Raw genomic sequence first — 17,394 nt, 5'->3', positions numbered from 1 at the left:
TATTCTTTTCAACCCAAACGTATCCATGAGACTTTAACACAGAAGTCATGGGCATATTTCACATGATTCAAACTATGAAATGCTAACAACTTCTATATCCGTCTTACATTGTCGAACAGTAATTGCATAAAAAAGGGATAGAAAACGGAAATAAACTGCAGCAAAAAATCGGCAGTAAAACAGTAAGAATGTGTTTCTAACATGAAATTTACAGTGGCTATTTTGTAAGCTCTGCACGATATATAAACAAACCCAAAGTCGTCATACAGCAGGATCCGTAAATTTGTAGACCATATATAGATCGTTGTTTGGTAAACACCCCATGGCAATAGAATTCATACAGTGTCAGGACAATCTATAATCTTTATTGCTTATTTGGAAACATATTCTAAAAAGCATAAAATCTGCCCCTTGCAGTATAGTAAAACAAAGTTGGATTTCGAAGGAAAATTGTGTCCCGAATGCTTTGTTTTGATTTATGTGTGTTTGAGGATCTTAGCTAGGCGTTTAATATTATTTGTTTGGCCCTCTGCAGTACTGTCTGTACATACCGTAGTGTTTACCACGGAATAATTTCTTAAAAATTAATATCATAGAAATGATTTTTCCCTTTGTTTTTTTTAAATTTGACATAGAACGAAATATAAAGTAATAAATGAAAATAGAAAACGCAAATTTGACTAGAGTGGATATTTAAATATTCAAAATTTACTATTCAAATTATTAGACTAAGTATTGAATTGCATTACATGAATGGATTATGTTTACAGCACTCAGCAAATAGCTACTGAGGGTATATTATTACAGTTGTTTTAATGCATCTGCTATGAAATGATTAGATAGACACTTAATATGTATGTGTTGGTGTTTCCAAAGGATATCATAAAGTCATTTGCCAAACTGGAAAGGGATTTTAAGTTTCTATTTTATCGATTTTTCAGCTATCTGACTTGTGAAAGAAAATCATAACAAACCTTCGTTGTAAAAGCCTACAAAAGTATAAAAGAACGTTCACATTGTAGCGCGAAACCATGTAGAGATATGGTGTCATGGACAATTATGGTGCTTTTACCTTCTATTCTGAAAATATTACATAATTGTACCTGTTTAGGTATACAGACAAAATAAAATCTCTTTCGTTTATTCACATCACATTCCTTCCAAAATTTGAAAGAAGAGGGGAAAATTCAGTCAATTCTATGGTTCATTGAAATCACAAGTAAATAGTTCTTAACAAATAACAACAACATTTACTTTTCGAAAAAAAATCCCAGAATTATTTTGACATTTTGTTTCTTTTTCCTTTAGCAAAACGTGAACCAAAAACATACATCGCTATTAAAAAGATGCTCTTGAAAAACATGTTTTAGAATAGCCTGTCGAAAACTAATTATAGAACGTAATTTGTGGTCTGATACATATATATCAATAACGACGTCACAATGACATTACTTTAGTATAATAATTTTGCCAAAAAAATAACCATAATAATTAACTGGATTACCAAAGCAAAAAAATTAATTGACATATTTTTCAAAGTTTATGCTTTTAGGACTAACTGATAGTACAACCAATACCTCATTGTGGTCTAACGAGCGGTTCACATAATTTGTATGATATGTCTTATTTGTGTTTACGAACTTTATATTCACAACCTGTATCCTTTAAAAAATCTGTATTCTATGGTTTTCTCTGTCGCTGACAACCACATTTCCGTTTGCTAAAATGGCGACACCTTCTAATCCTTTGAACTGACCATTTCCACTCCCATAAGTTCCAAACATACAATAGAATCGCCCGTCGCCATGGAAGACTTGAATACGATTATTGCCACTATCCGCCACCACAACAAAGCCTTGTTCATCTATAGCAATTCCTTTAGGAAACTTTACCTGTCCTTGCATTGTTCCTGGTGATCCAAAGCTAAACAAGAAGTCACCATACATACTAAAAATTTGTATCCGGTGATTACTACTATCACTTACGTATATGCGATTGTCGGGGCTTATCGCTAGATAGTGGGGGTTTTCCATTTGACCAAACCTATGCCCAAGTCCTCCTATCTTACGAACAAAACTACCATTCGCTTGGAATACTTGTATCCTGTGATTTTCCTTGTCACATATATAAATGAAACCCATTTTATCACATGCAACGCCCCATGGATATAGGAGTTGACCATTATCTACACCTTCCTCTCCGAACATATGCTGAAACGTACCATTGTGATCAAATACTTGGATTCTATGGTTATAGCGATCAGATGTGATTATTTGGCCAAAAGTGTTCACAGCTACACCAGCTAAGCAATCGAACTCGCCATCACTCTGACCGTATGATCCAAAAGTTTTAATGAAGCGTCCTACTGAATCGAAAACGTGCAGTCTATGGTTGCTACTATCTGCAACAAGAATTGTATTATCACGACCTGAAACTGCCACACCACGTGGCCAAGTGAACTGCATTTCATCACTACCTCTTGTTCCAAACCTTATAATAGCCCGACCTTTGTCTTGATAATTATTTATCGCTTCAGAAACCATTGTACTTTCATTTCCTTGAAAAGACACCACCTGTAAATTCATAACTTGTTCTTCTCCGGAATCTGAGTCTCCAGAGCCATTAATATCAAATCTTACAGCAGGCCTTGATCTTAGTCTCGCTTCAGCCGAATTAACACGTGATAATGGATGTCCCGGGTCTGGACTTTCCTCTCTTTCAAAAGTCCGACTACGTGCATTAGCATAAACGAGTGCGGGTTCTTCTTCTTCAATTGAGTGTTGAACGGGTCTTTGGTAAAAGCCAGATGCTCCTTGAATATCCATTAATGTCGCACCTGTGGTTAAACTTCTTTGCCTTCTCGGCTGAGTGGCTGTACGATTATAAACGGAAGGAGCACTGCCACTTAACAAACCTGCTAATCTGCTATCAGTCATGTGGTGTCGCCTGCGCTCTTGCAAACTTCGTCGATGTATTGTACCACCATTTGGTGGAAGGGGTCTGAATTCTGGAGTCAGAGAGCGTCCAGGACTTGGTGTTTGAAAATTTTCTCTGCCTCCAGATCGTATCAGAGCGATTGCGCGATCAACTGCTTCCATCGAAGGCGCCCATGAAGTCGAAATCGATGAAGGCGTTGAAGTTGAAGTTGATAATGTCGATGAAACTGGTATTGCTGGTGACGACGATACGATAGGTGTTGACTGTGATGCTGGGGCATCTTGTGGAGATTCTTCTCTTGACGGAGTAGTGGATTCTGGTGGAACATTGGAAACAACCACTTCACCGTAGTTTGTTATTGCATTTAACAATCTATTTTCTTCAACAATGAACTGTAGATAACGCTCTCTGGGAACCTCGAAATTGCCATTCTCATAGCCTCTTAGAGCTTCCATGTATTCTACACATTGTCTTCGTATATCGACTAAATCCCTAACAGGTATGTTTGCCTGCGACCGAGCAAGAGAAGAATCCGTCGTGTCACTGAAACTCGAAATACTCGCTATTTCAACTTCAAGATTTTCAACATGCATTGACAATGATCTAGTCTCTCCTTGCAAAAACATTTCAACCTCACCATGAAGAAGACGTTGTCTATTTCTAAGTTCAGTCATGTAACGTTCAATCGCTTCTGAAATATCGGATTTAATGGCTTCCGTTCTCTGTCGAATTTGTGTAGACTTTCTCTCAATGCTACTAATAGCGTTAGATATAGTAGGAAGACCACGTCTTATCTGTCCCGTCAGACGTGCAATATCCAGTTTTATTTGTTCAGTGTGAGAGTTTTGACACGAAACACAGACAATCATGTCACAGTGATCACATCGAGCCAAAAACGCTTCGCGACCACAAACTGTGCAACCGCTTCGTGATGCCGCAGCTACTGACGGTGTCTGTTCATCAACGACGGCATTTATATATGCACTTGCGGCATCTGCTGCCGCTTCCGCTGCGGAATTCGCTCTGTGGGGTGCTTGATCAACATTTCCAATTGCTCCTCCCGTTTGTTCTTGATACCTGTTTTGGTTTCTTTGAGAGCGCAGATCAAGAAATCCTTGGATGGTAATATTATTTGGAAATCCTCTTATTCCTTCGTACGGTACACGATGCTCTGCACGGCATTCTGGACATTTTATGTATCTCGTGATTGGATGGACAAGTCCTTCTAAGCATGGAGTTGAACAAAAAGTATGTTGACATGGCAATATTTTTGGATTGGTAAACCTATCGAGACATACTGCACATTTTAAGAGCTGTTCTATTTGTCCAGCCGAGTATAAAAAATCATGTTCGTCATCCATGTCTAAAGTCTGAAACGAGAAGCAACATTTGTTATACATAAGAATCCGTTACAAAGATGGTTCGTCTCTTTCTGCAGATTAATAGCTGGCACTGAAAAAGTACGCACAAACTGTACCCCCAGAAAAAGGAGGCTACTTCCAGTTAGAGTTTATGTTTATCAAGCAACTCTTTATTTGTTTAATAATTTAGCAAAAACTTGCTGAAAAAATGCATGCAGTTAGGGGAGGGTTGGCGCCTTCAAACTAGTTTAACCCCGCCAGTCTGTATGTATCTGTCCCAAGTCAGGAGCCTGTAATTCAGTGGTTGTCGTTTGTTGCTGTATATCATATTTATTTTTCGTTCATTATTTTGTACATAAATCAGGCCGTTAGTTTTCACGTTTGAATTGTTTTACATTTGTCATTTCGGGGCCTTTTATAGCTGAATATGTGGGTGTGGGTTTTACTCATTGTTGAAGGCCGTACGGTGACCTATAGTTGTTAATTTCTGTGTTATTTGGTCTCTTGTGGAGAGTTGCCTCATTGGCAATCAAACCACATCTTCTTATTTTTATTACACATATACACAAAAAAATCCGAAAATGAATAACAGTTTTATAAGCTTTTATTTCTTTATCCGATTTGATAGTTTGATGAAGGATAACAACAAAATATATACCAAACAAAAGCATTCCAAGTGTTGTGAACATTCAATAACGCGGTTTTACCTTTGTGTTAACGTAACGTTGTTCCCGGCAAAATTGGCAGTTGCCGATTTAGCGTTACGAAATTCCGCCAACATGTGGCATTCGAATAACATCTTTGTTTTCTAACTTGTTATTAATCCTACATTTCTTTAGTTACTTGTGTTTATATGCTTTATATTGATAAATCGGTGTCGAGACGTATGAAATCGTGATTGCTTTCTTTATAATCCAATATTTACGTATGTATTGACAGTGATTTATATGATTAACCTTGACCAGTAGCGACCTATTTTCTTACGCGCAAGGATAAGGCGTGCTAAGTATTATAAAAAGGGGATTTTCCGAATAGCAAAACGAATTTGAACTCATCTTTACAGAAACTTAATAGGTAAATACTTCACGCACGAAAATCACAGAAAACCGTTAAACATATTGTACTTTCATTCTTTGTAGTAATTTATAGTAATAATAATAATTTCTATTTCTTAAAATAGTAGTTTAGTTGTTATTTTATTTAGAAAACCTGGCGGCTAATGTATTTCGAAAAGCTATTGAATAGAATAAATATCTACAGACTAAAGGTATTGTAAGAAAGATTGAGAACAATCTTTACACTGGTGGCAGCGAATTTAGTTTTCTTTTTAAAGAAAATTTTAAGAATCTACGTGAATATTTTATTAGGCACGCAATTGATAAGTAAAAATATTTTAAATTGTTACTGTCCATATTTGTTTACACTTAAAAAAAAACAAAACTGAACATAATAAAAAAGGACACTTCAACAAAAGGTGAAAGAAAAGAAAAGTACAGTTGGTGAGATTAATTAAGCTTATAGTATATCTTTCAGTAGTTTTAAATTCAACAAGGATAAATATAAATCCAAGTTGAAAAGAAATAATATAGTTAATCAAAATCTATGTCAACAAGGATAAATTCTAATCCAAGTTGAAAATGTTATAATTATTAAATTTGAGTATATATCAACAAGGATAAATATGAATCTATAAGTTGAAATAAAATAGTTAAGGGGTATACATCAACAAAGATAAATTCTAATCTAAGTTGAATGTTAAAAGATAAAAAAATTTAAGTCAAATTTCAACAAGGATAAAATAAAATCCAAGTTGAGCTAGATTAATATTGAATACCATATTCAATAAGGATAAACTTTAATCCAAGTTGAGTTTTAAAGTTAGCAGTCTATTTTTAACAGGAATAAATCTGAATCCAAGTTGAATAATAATATTATAACCATAATTTTTTCAATAGGGTCCAGTTGTAAAATTTATAGTCTATTTCAAAGTTGTAAATTAAATAGTCCATTTCATAAGCTTATTTTTAACAACAAGGATAAATATAAATCCAAGTTGTAGTTATAATAATTTTTCGATAGAGTCGAAGTTTTAAAAGAAAATATAGTCTATTTCGAAGTTGTAAATTAAATAGTACATTTCACAAAATAAGTTTTACAACAAGGATAAATATAAATCTAAGTTGTAGTTATATTTCATTAAGGTCAAAGTTGAATGTCTATAGTCTATTTCAAGTTTGTAATGTATATACTGTAGTCTATTTCACAAAGTAAGCATAGATTCATAATCCAAATTGTGTTTTAAAAGTAAGGCATAGGAAATTCTTTATCAATTTCAACAAGGATAAAAAGTCATCTAAGTTGAACAATTCTAAAAATAAAGCACAAGATTAACAAGGATAAAATTTAATCCAAGTTGATTAGTAAATTGAAACTCTTGATTCCATTTAGCAGTCAAAAGTAAGATGTATAATTTGAGAAATAGACAACCTAGTATGTCTACGGGATCAATGTCTTTAGGAAGGGGAAGAGGAAGGGGATCTGGAATAAACCCACCAAGTAGTTTAGCCATTCCCAACCATGCCATATCATCTGGGAATATGGAGGCCCATTTTTCAGGGGAATCTAGAAACTCTCATGATTATTTTAATGCAAGGTTTAATATCCCTGAATTCAGTAATGGGGAGACAATAAATAAGTATCCAAATATATTGCCTACTTCAATTAATGAAGGAGAAAGGGAGATAACTCATTTGACTGATGAAAATCCTTGTACCATGGATCATACTATCAACTTACCTGCTATAAGTAAAGAAATTGAGAATAACACTAATCCGTTCCTTGTTCCAACTCAAAGTCGAAGTGATAGCGCTTTAATTTCAAGATCAACCAATTCTGATAGTGATGAACTCACACAATTAAGAAGACAATTAGATGCCTTAAAGAATGAAAATTTTGAATTAAAGAGAACAGCCCAACAAAACAGCCTTCCGTTACCAAGTTCAAGTCAAACAAACCCTAATCAAAATCTGGTTAACACAATTACCCAGTCAACAGAGTATATAGAGCCAAATGTATATGCTGGTACCCATACCCATGTAAACCATGATATTGTTAGCAGCAATATTTCACAGAATCCAGTTCTTAACAAGAACATGTATACTCAGAGTCAATTTGTGAGCAACACATATCCTCATAATACAATGCAAAGAAGTAACTATTCGCAAAATACAGTACAGAATAGCCGATATATACAAAATAAAGCCCCGAACAGTATTTTTTCACAATATCCAGTTCAAAATAGAAATTTCCAACAGTATCAACCAATCACAGAGCCAAACTTGTTACCAATGCAGCATCCCAGTAGACCACAGTATATCAATACATCAGAAGTTCCAAGATTTAATGATAATGGACGCAGAACAAGAGTGCCATTCTATAACGGAAAGGATCCATGGAATGCATATGTGATGCAATTTGAATTGATTGCAGAAATGAACAATTGGACTCCATCAACCAAAGCCATAGAACTGGTTACAGCCCTTAAAGATGAAGCAATGGTATATGCCTCATTTCTTACACCAGAGACAAAAAGATCATTTTCAGCACTTTGTGCAGCCATGTCAAATAGATTTGGAGATCATGGGTACCCGGAAACATACAGACAAGAGCTTCATACTCTGAGAAAGTATGATAGAGAAACAATTCAGGAGTATGCTTCAAGGGTCGAGATGTTGGTCAGGAAGTCTTTCCCCACAATTGACACAGCAACACACAGTACACTCAGTGTGGAGTATATGCTTAGAGGATTGCCGGACCAGAGTATTGCTATTGAGCTACTGACAAAAAGGATAACCAGCATAACAGAGGCAATACACCAAGTTACCCTGTATGAAACATATAAGAGAGGTACAAGAGATAGAAACATCCGTCAGCTTGGTACAACAGAGGACATTTATAGAAATGATTGCGGGTCCGAAGATATAGAGGTCAGAAAAGTAGGAGGGAAAAGATTTGTTACAGAAGAAAGAATGACTCAGTTTGAAAGAGGAATTTCGGAGTCACTAGAGACAACCATTAAAAGAGAAATGGCAAAGTACTATACACAACAGGAGTATGACAGTAGTCCAGGGCAAAATAAGCAAGTGTATAAAGACCATACGACCAAGATGAAGAATTCCAGATGCTTTAACTGTAATGAGGAAGGCCATTACATACGAAATTGTCCAAAAGAAAAGAGAAGCCCCTATCATAAAGAAAACAGAAGTGGTTTTATATGGAATAATGAAAGGAGTCAAAACCAAAATGAAGAGTCTTTAAACTGCTAAGGGTTGAGACTATCGGCCAAGTGTCAGCCCCTAAACATGGTAAAGAAAAAGTTAAAGAGAATAATTTGAAATATGAAGAGAAACATTGCCAAATGAAAGAGCATTTGGTTGAACCGAAAAAATCAGTGAATACAGCTTATATAAAGAGATCATTTGAAGAAGATAGCCTAGATATACGGGACCTAGATTTAAGCCTAGAGATGTTGTTTGAGGAGTCTAAGGAGATACAACAGAACACACCAGAGAACACACCAAAGGAGGTAATGGGTAGTGCAGAACCGATCAACGGGATAGAAGGAAATATTATCATTGCTCGGGTGACAGCAGCTAGCATTACAGTTCCAGTGGTCATTAACAAGATTGTGACGAATGCAGTTATTGACACTGGAGCAGAGGTGACGGTTCTAAGTGAGAAGTTGTATAATCAGATTCCTGGGAGTAAACGGCCAAAACTAAGGAGAGCAGCAAGAAATTTGGTAGTTGCTGAGGCCGGTAAGAACTTGACAACAAGAGGGATTACAGAGGTGGAAGTTAATCTGGGAAGTGAAACCTTCAAATGGCCAGTTTATGTAGCACCCATTGGAGATAACATGTTATTAGGTTGTGACCTAATTGATGAAATGAATATCACAATCAATCCTATGCAAGGCTTACAGTTTAATGGTCAGCGGATTGAATGTGAGACTAAGAGACAAACTGATAGAGAAGCCAGAGTCGGAGTAAAGGACACCAATTCTGGGCTTATCATTGACAAAGAAGCGGAAAGAAGTGAGTTCCTGTCAATCAGAGATTCAATGGTAGAGCCGGTAATGGCCGATGACAGAAAACCCATGGTAGCAAGTACGCAGGACATGCATGTACATATAGGAAATATTACCAGTACAAGTTATAAGGGTACACAGACGGACAAGGTCGATGTCCAGATGTTGCCTGAGCTCTTGCAAGAAGAAAATGTAAATGTTACAGAAGAAAATGTAAATATTAAAGGAGAAAATGTAAATGTTACAGAAGAAAACGTTAATGTTACAGAAGAAAATGTTAATATTACAGAAGAAAATGTAAATGTTAAAGGAGAAAATGTAAATGTTACAGAAGAAAACGTTAATGTTACAGAAGAAAATGTTAATGTTACAGAAGAAAATGTAAATGTTACAGAAGAAAACGTTAATATTACAAAAGAAAATGTGAATGTTAAAGAAGAAAATGTAAATGTTAAAGGAGAAAATGTTAATGTTACAGAAGAAATTGTTAATGTTACAGAAGAAAACGTTAATGTTACAGAAGAAAATGTTAATATTACAGAAGAAAATGTAAATGTTAAAGGAGAAAATGTAAATGTTACAGAAGAAAACGTTAATGTTACAGAAGAAAATGTTAATGTTACAGAAGAAAATGTAAATGTTACAGAAGAAAACGTTAATATTACAAAAGAAAATGTGAATGTTAAAGAAGAAAATGTAAATGTTAAAGGAGAAAATGTTAATGTTACAGAAGAAATTGTTAATGTTACAGAAGAAAACGTTAATGTTACAGAAGAAAATGAAAATGTTACAGAGGAAAATATAAATTTTACAGAAGAAACTGTAAATGTTACAGAAGAAAATGTAAATGTTACAGAAGAAATTGTGAATGTTCCAGTAACAGAAGAAAATCAAAATATTCCAGTTACGGAAGAAATTGTAAATGTTTCAGTTAAAAAAGAGGATGGAAACTTTTTCTGTCAGGTGGAAAAAATAAGTCAACTGAAAGAAAGTTTCCGTAAAACAGATTTAGACCAAACTAAGAAAGAACATGAGAATGAAAAACAGGTAACTCAAGACACACAAAAAGATTGGAGAAAAAGGAAGAAAAGAGCAGAAGAGGACACAGAAAGAGAAAAGAACAGAAGAGGACACATAAAGAAAAAAAAAAGAACAGAAGAGGATACAGAAAGAAAGACAAAAAGAGACGAACCAATAATACAGTGAAGTTGTTGGACAAAGAAAACATTGAAAATTTTATAAACAGTTTATTTATTATATTGAAAGACACAAAACTACAAAATTGTTGACATTATTTATATGTATATTGTTTTATATATCATTGGTACACTTTTATTATTATACGTGTCAAGAATTGTGATATATTCGTGATCTAGTCAACATTGACAAAAACAAATTTTCTTAATTTTAATATTCTATTGAGATAGCAGGTGCTTGTTTAGATTTTGTTTAATTGTATCTAATGATTTAATATTTCGCAATTATTTAAATTTCAAGACGAAATTCTATTTTTACGGAGGGCAGTGTTGTGAACATTCAATAACGCGGTTTTACCTTTGTGTTAACGTAACGTTGTTCCCGGCAAAATTGGCAGTTGCCGATTTAGCGTTACGAAATTCTGCCAACATGTGGCATTCGAATAACATCTTTGTTTTCTAACTTGTTATTAATCCTACATTTCTTTAGTTACTTGTGTTTATATGCTTTATATTGATAAATCGGTGTCGAGACGTATGAAATCGTGATTGCTTTCTTTATAATCCAATATTTACGTATGTATTGACAGTGATTTATATGATTAACCTTGACCAGTAGCGACCTATTTTCTTACGCGCAAGGATAAGGCGTGCTAAGTATTATAAAAAGGGGATTTTCCGAATAGCAAAACGAATTTGAACTCATCTTTACAGAAACTTAATAGGTAAATACTTCACGCACGAAAATCACAGAAAACCGTTAAACATATTGTACTTTCATTCCTTGTAGTAATTTATAGTAATAATAATAATTTCTATTTCTTAAAATAGTAGTTTAGTTGTTATTTTATTTAGAAAACCTGGCGGCTAATGTATTTCGAAAAGCTATTGAATAGAATAAATATCTACAGAATAAAGGTATTGTAAGAAAGATTGAGAACAATCTTTACACCAAGGATAAATAGTTCAGTGAAATACTTTTATAATAAATACATTCTGTAGTACAGACGAAGAACGGGTGTGTTACACGTGCAACTGTCATGTCAAATTCCCCTTTGTTAACCGTGATACAAGTGTAGGCGTCGAATGATGTATAGTTGAAGTATAAATCTAGATTAAAGTACCAATCCTGCATGTTCTTTTACAATGCGTCTTAGATTATATATATATATGTTGTCTTATTTAATGTCAAGCTACAGTAAATGGGCTATGTCACAGATTTTGGTAAATTTTGCATACATTTTTGCTCATTGAACTATAACTGAAAACCGAAAAAAAATAATGCATTTATCTCTTTTATCATCTGAAATATTACTGATTGAATTCTTTCAAAATAGGTGAACGTTTTTATAGAAAGCACATTAAATCTGTTTCATAGCCCATTTACTGTTCCAAGACCTTAAAACGACGTTTTTTTAAAAGTGTAGGTAAATCACCAGAGAGGTAATGCTTTCCTACCAAGTATTTAATGATGAAGCAGTATAGAAAATAATTATTGCATTTCAAAATATAACTCACATTCTAGTGATATTCCTCATATGTAAAGATGACTGACAGATGGCTGAGGGGTTTTGCTGCTTTGTTACAGATCTTATGCATATCCTTGCATATGGTCTGTTTCTAAAATGATATAATGTACTCTGTTAGTAATAAAAAAAAATACGCATTTCAAACTTATTTGTTTAATTCACCTTACATACGGTCTAGGTTTTGCTCATTGTTGAAGTCCGTACAGTGACCTGCAATTCTTCACATCTTCGTTCTTATTGGAAAGATGTCTCAATGTCAATCTTCCCACATCTCCTTATTTTTTTAAATGATGGTATAACGGCAAATCCAATTAAGGATTTAATACTGTAGAACATCACAAGATCATGCTCATGAAATTTCTGACTGAGGAAAAATTAAGTAAACCCGTCATGTTCTGGTATTAAATGCAATAATTATAATACCAATTAAGGCTAAAAGTATACACATACAAAACTGAAGCAATGAAAAGGGAATATAAACTGACAGCCACGTCTATTTAAGACAATATCTTCGATATATCGAGTACGTGTACCTATAGCATGCACTCTCTCTTTTCTATTTTAATCAAATGATTTAATGAAGCGATTTTAAACCTTAGTTATAGACAGAAGCTTATACAGCATACCCGAGAAAAAAATATTGTCATATTTTTTTTTACTCTTTATTGTGACTGCTGTTGTTTTTTTCATCTTTTTTGTCTCTTTACTTTTATTTAATTTACCTTGGAGTTTGGTATTTTTATTAATGCTTTTTTCCTCGACTAGCGGTTTTTTGATGCTGTTGTTTTTTCATCTTTTTTTGTTCCTTTATTCTTATTTAATTTACCTTGGAGTTTGGTATTTTTGTTAATGCTTTTTTCCTCGACTTACAGTTTTTGATTGTCTCATAAGTATCTTCTCTCCTATTTATAAACTAAATTAGAAATTATCAAGAAACAAAGGTTCCAACTTCCTCAGACAAAGATGACATTAAATGGATTTGGCTATTATTATTTTTATGTCCCATTTGGTCATATAGCTCTTCACTGGTTTCAGGTCTTATACATCCTTGGCTACCAAATATTTGGCTTCGATCGTTCCTGAAGAAGGTAAATTCAGGAAAGCGCTTCGGACGCATAAAAATAACAAAGTGTTATTTTCAGTTTTGAAATTTTCGAAATCAAAGCATTACAGAACAACTTTGAAACAAATCATAGAAGTAAAACAACTGTCAGATTCAACCACCGAAAAACAACTGTCAGATTCAACCCCCGTAAAACAACTGTCAGATTCAACCCCCGAAAAACAGCTGTCAGATTCAACCACCATAAACAACTGTCAGATTCTACCCCAGTAAAACAACTGTCAGATTCAACTCGATTCAACTCCAGTTAAACAACTGTCAGATTCAACCCCAGTAAAACAACTGTCAGATTCAATCTCTTGTACATCAATCTAGCAATGGGTTTAATTTAAACGTTCTGCAATGATGGTTTAGTGTGTAAATGGTTTCATAATCAATTTCCGATGGTTCAGTATGTATAATATTGGAATAGGATAAGCTGTGTTTCGTTGCGTTCTACTGACCATGCTGACGCCATGGAATTGAATATTTGATATATTTTCAGCAGATCAAATATTTCATTGATGCAGAATTGTTACGCAATCATTAATTATTTCTGCACGTGCTTACACGTCATAGCAGGATATATGACTGTAGTCTATGGTTACAGAAGGAAATACGTCTTTGTTGTGAAAATGTCAATTATAATTAAACCAATTAGTGAAAAACTATAATAAAGGCATGACTCATGTAAGTGATCTTCTGGGTGAAAAAAATACTGCCAAAATATTTGCGGGCTTTGCATCAAAATAGAAAAAAAAAATCATACAGAAACCAAAACGCTTTTCGCAAACTGAATCCTTCTAAAATTTCATAAAAGGTGACGACGCTTTAAAAATATATTAAAAGATTGAAATATAGTTGAAATCTTAGAAGGTTGTAAAATTCAAAAATATGAATTTACTATCATGGAATTAATATTAATTTGATGCAAGAAGAATTTGTTTTTAATTTTCATCTCATGCATAATCAAACATACCTGTGAATAGTTTTAATGTATTATCCTATTTAACATTGCACACTTATCATCGTTTGCATCTTTTCATAAAGCACGCACATATATATTATACTGTTTTGATAATGTTACATACAAACTTCAGGTAACAAAGGAATTCCAAATCACCGATTTCCCAATAGCATTTTTTATCAACATAATGCCATGCCAGCACACGTATTTCTATGTAAAATTGACCAGGTCTACAGATTTAGCAGGTTTATATTCAAACTAATTAGAAAATTACAACCGAAACGTATTAAGATGAGGATGAAGACTATACTACTGTGTTAGTAAACAATTGAGATATTTATAAACGCACATCATATGATCATACGCAGTTGCTTTTTTGGCATCACAGCTACACTTTGAGGCTCTATATGAAACGTGTTCGTCACTTACAATGTAAAGGTTGATTGATATACGAGAAATCTGAAACACCTAGTTCAAAAATAGACACCATAATGTTACTAGGACTGTATGTTTCAAAAATATTCGCACCAGACGACAAACCAAACCCAAAGAAATGTTTCTCTTTTCGTTAATGAAACTTGAAAGAATCAACTGGAGTACACCCTTTAAAACACGAAGGAGTTACATCAAATGAGACAGTTAACAAAGTAAACAAACTGAACCAGTCAATTACAATCAGTGTTTATTGAAGACAATAATAAATTATTCTTAATATCTTTATTCTCAATAACCCCCCCCCCCCCCCCCCCCGGCTCTGGGTGACTGGGGTATAGAAGTATGGTCACCATTGGTCTTCCTCCGACCGGCATTAAAACCCTCGCCAAAGTGGGGCGTCCGTTTGGCTGTGCGGGATGTACAAATTTGCAGCCACGTCCGGACAGGATGGGGACGTTAAATCCGATGCCTCGTGTAAAGAGAGTGCAACGCTCTTTGCACGTTAAGAACCCTTGCAACAACTCTTTGAGGGGTCCGTAGGCGACCTGTTGCAAGGCTAAATTTCTGTCCCTATCCAATAAACCCTTATTTCTCGTGGCAGTCTAAATTTCTCCGACCTTAATCCCGGACGCTTCTTTTACAGAACCTACCTATTGTATTTATTGTTAACTTGTTCTCGTCCTGGAATATGTATGAAATATTTGCCACTGGACGTTTAGCAACCAACAATCAACAATCAATCAATCAATAAACCATATACATATGTATAGAGAAGACATTTATGTACAATATTTACAATAAGACAGAACAACAAAACAATGGCTAAGACAATATATGAAGTACATTTAGCCAGGAGCACACATACCTGTGTTGATAATCTTTATAAATTTACAGAGTTTGATCAATTCTGATTTGTTTTTTGAAGACATAATCTGCTTGTATTTAATAATATTTGCATTTTTAAAATAATAATGTAACATACATTGTTTCCTGTTTTCTTCAAAGTATTTACATTCTAATATGTAGTGAAATTTATCGCCAATATCATGTTTATTACATAGAACTAGAAGACAAAGTCTATTGTTTCTAACTATATTATTCCATCTACCCTGTTCAATAGGGAGCTTGTGGTTTGTGGTCCTAAATCTACACAAATCAATAGATAGTTTGTTCTCAAGAATTTCAAAATAATCTTCTTTTTCAAAATAATCTTTAAAAAGTTTGTAATTTAGTGCTTTTGGTGAGTTTTCAAGCAAAGAATGCCAGACTTGTACAAACTGATCTTGAAGTCTGAGTTTGATGAATGAAACTCTAAAACCATTTACAATTCATAAATGACTGCGTTTCCCACACATTTATATTACCGCATTCACTTAGAATAGTCTTTATTCTGTTTAACCATGAAAACTTCACATTGTCATTAATAGACATGTGATAGCACAATTTATATAAAGTATATGATAGTTTTGTCTCTTTACCAGAGTTTAACTTCCCCCAAAATGAAATCAATCTAGTTTTTATGTCCAAGTCTATAGTATATCTCCCAAGCTCCCCATAAATCATGTAGGAGGGTGTTGATGTTCTCAGACTTAATAATAATTTGCAAAATTTTAGATATACCCTTTCAATTATGTCATTATTTCCAATACCCCATACTTCACAAACGTACAGTAATATTGGTTTCACCATTTTATCAAATAAATCCAAATGACTACATATAGAAAGATTATGTAGACGACCGAGTTTTAACACTTCGTAAAGAACCTTAGTAGCCTTTTCTACATTGAACTGTTTTGTTTTATCAAAATTGCCTGTTCTTGTAAGAACTATACCCAAGTAGTTAAATTCATCAATGATGTCCAGTTTTTTATCATTAAAGAAAAATTGAAAATAACATGATGGTCGTCTTCTTGAAAAAAACCACGACCTTTGTTTTATCAACATTAACTTTCAGCCTCCATAAATCTGTGTAATCTAGAAAACAATCTAAAAGTTTTTGGAGTTCAGTTGCGGATTCGGCCATCAAAACAGTATCATCAGCATACTAAATGATAAAAAGTTTTAAAAATATGTCAAGTTTTTCTTCAAACTCTGTTGACACTGATTTTAGACCCTCTATATTACAGGTTTGCAAATATGAATCAAGAGCATTTAAAAATAATGAAAAAAGAAAAGGCGATAAATTTTCGCCTTGTCTAACCCCGTTACTACATGGGAAAAATCAGAAATGGAATTGTTATATGAAATACATGACTTAGTACCTTGTTACGTATTTACAATTACCGGGACATCAAACATACATCCATTCATATTATTTAAAAGTATTTTGTACCACAGTGGATCTCGCCAAATCGTGTCAAACGCTTTTTCAAAATCTACGAATGCACAAAATATTTTTTTCTTTTTTAATTTTAAAATTTCAAACAATGAATGAATTACAAACAAATTATCAATTGTCGAATAACTCTTTCTAAAACCACATTGGTTTTCGTTTAAAATCAGAAATTCTTCGGAGAAAAGATTTATATAGTCGCTCGCATAAAATTGCGGTATAAGTTTCCCCATACAACTCAAAATGGTAATAGGTCTAAAATTTTTGGGGTCCAACTTTCTACCTTTATTTTTATAAACAGGCTTAATGTAACCAACCAGCCAACTGTCAGGAATAATACCAGTGCGAAATATAATGTTAAATAATTTTTCGTATAATTCAATGAATAAACCAGCTGTCGACTTGATATATTCATTTATTATACGATCATCCCCGAATGCTTTATCATT

General features: G+C 33.8%; 1 protein-coding gene across 2 annotated transcripts in view; it reads right to left on the bottom strand.

Moving 5' to 3' along the window:
• Positions 1-1,127: 1,127 nt before the first annotated feature.
• The window catches only part of LOC127730967 (RING finger protein nhl-1-like), a 29,329-nt gene continuing 13,062 nt past the window's right edge, over positions 1,128-17,394 (bottom strand). The window contains exons 1-3 of one of the 2 annotated variants that reach the window (XM_052239604.1): positions 14,191-14,505; positions 12,099-12,200; positions 1,128-4,307 (exon numbers count right to left, since the gene is read on the bottom strand). In XM_052239604.1, coding sequence (XP_052095564.1) covers positions 1,665-4,298 — 2,634 coding nt within the window. In that variant the 5' untranslated portion in view covers positions 4,299-4,307; positions 12,099-12,200; positions 14,191-14,505 and the 3' untranslated portion in view covers positions 1,128-1,664. Of the gene's footprint in view, positions 4,308-12,098; positions 12,201-14,190; positions 14,506-17,394 lie in introns of those variants that run through there. The other variant, XM_052239605.1, reaches the window with a different exon arrangement.

Source organism: Mytilus californianus, unplaced genomic scaffold (genome assembly GCF_021869535.1).
Source record: "Mytilus californianus isolate M0D057914Y unplaced genomic scaffold, xbMytCali1.0.p SCAF_2, whole genome shotgun sequence".
Taxonomy (NCBI): domain Eukaryota; kingdom Metazoa; phylum Mollusca; class Bivalvia; order Mytilida; family Mytilidae; genus Mytilus; species Mytilus californianus.
This window is presented reverse-complemented; position numbering and strand designations above follow the sequence as displayed.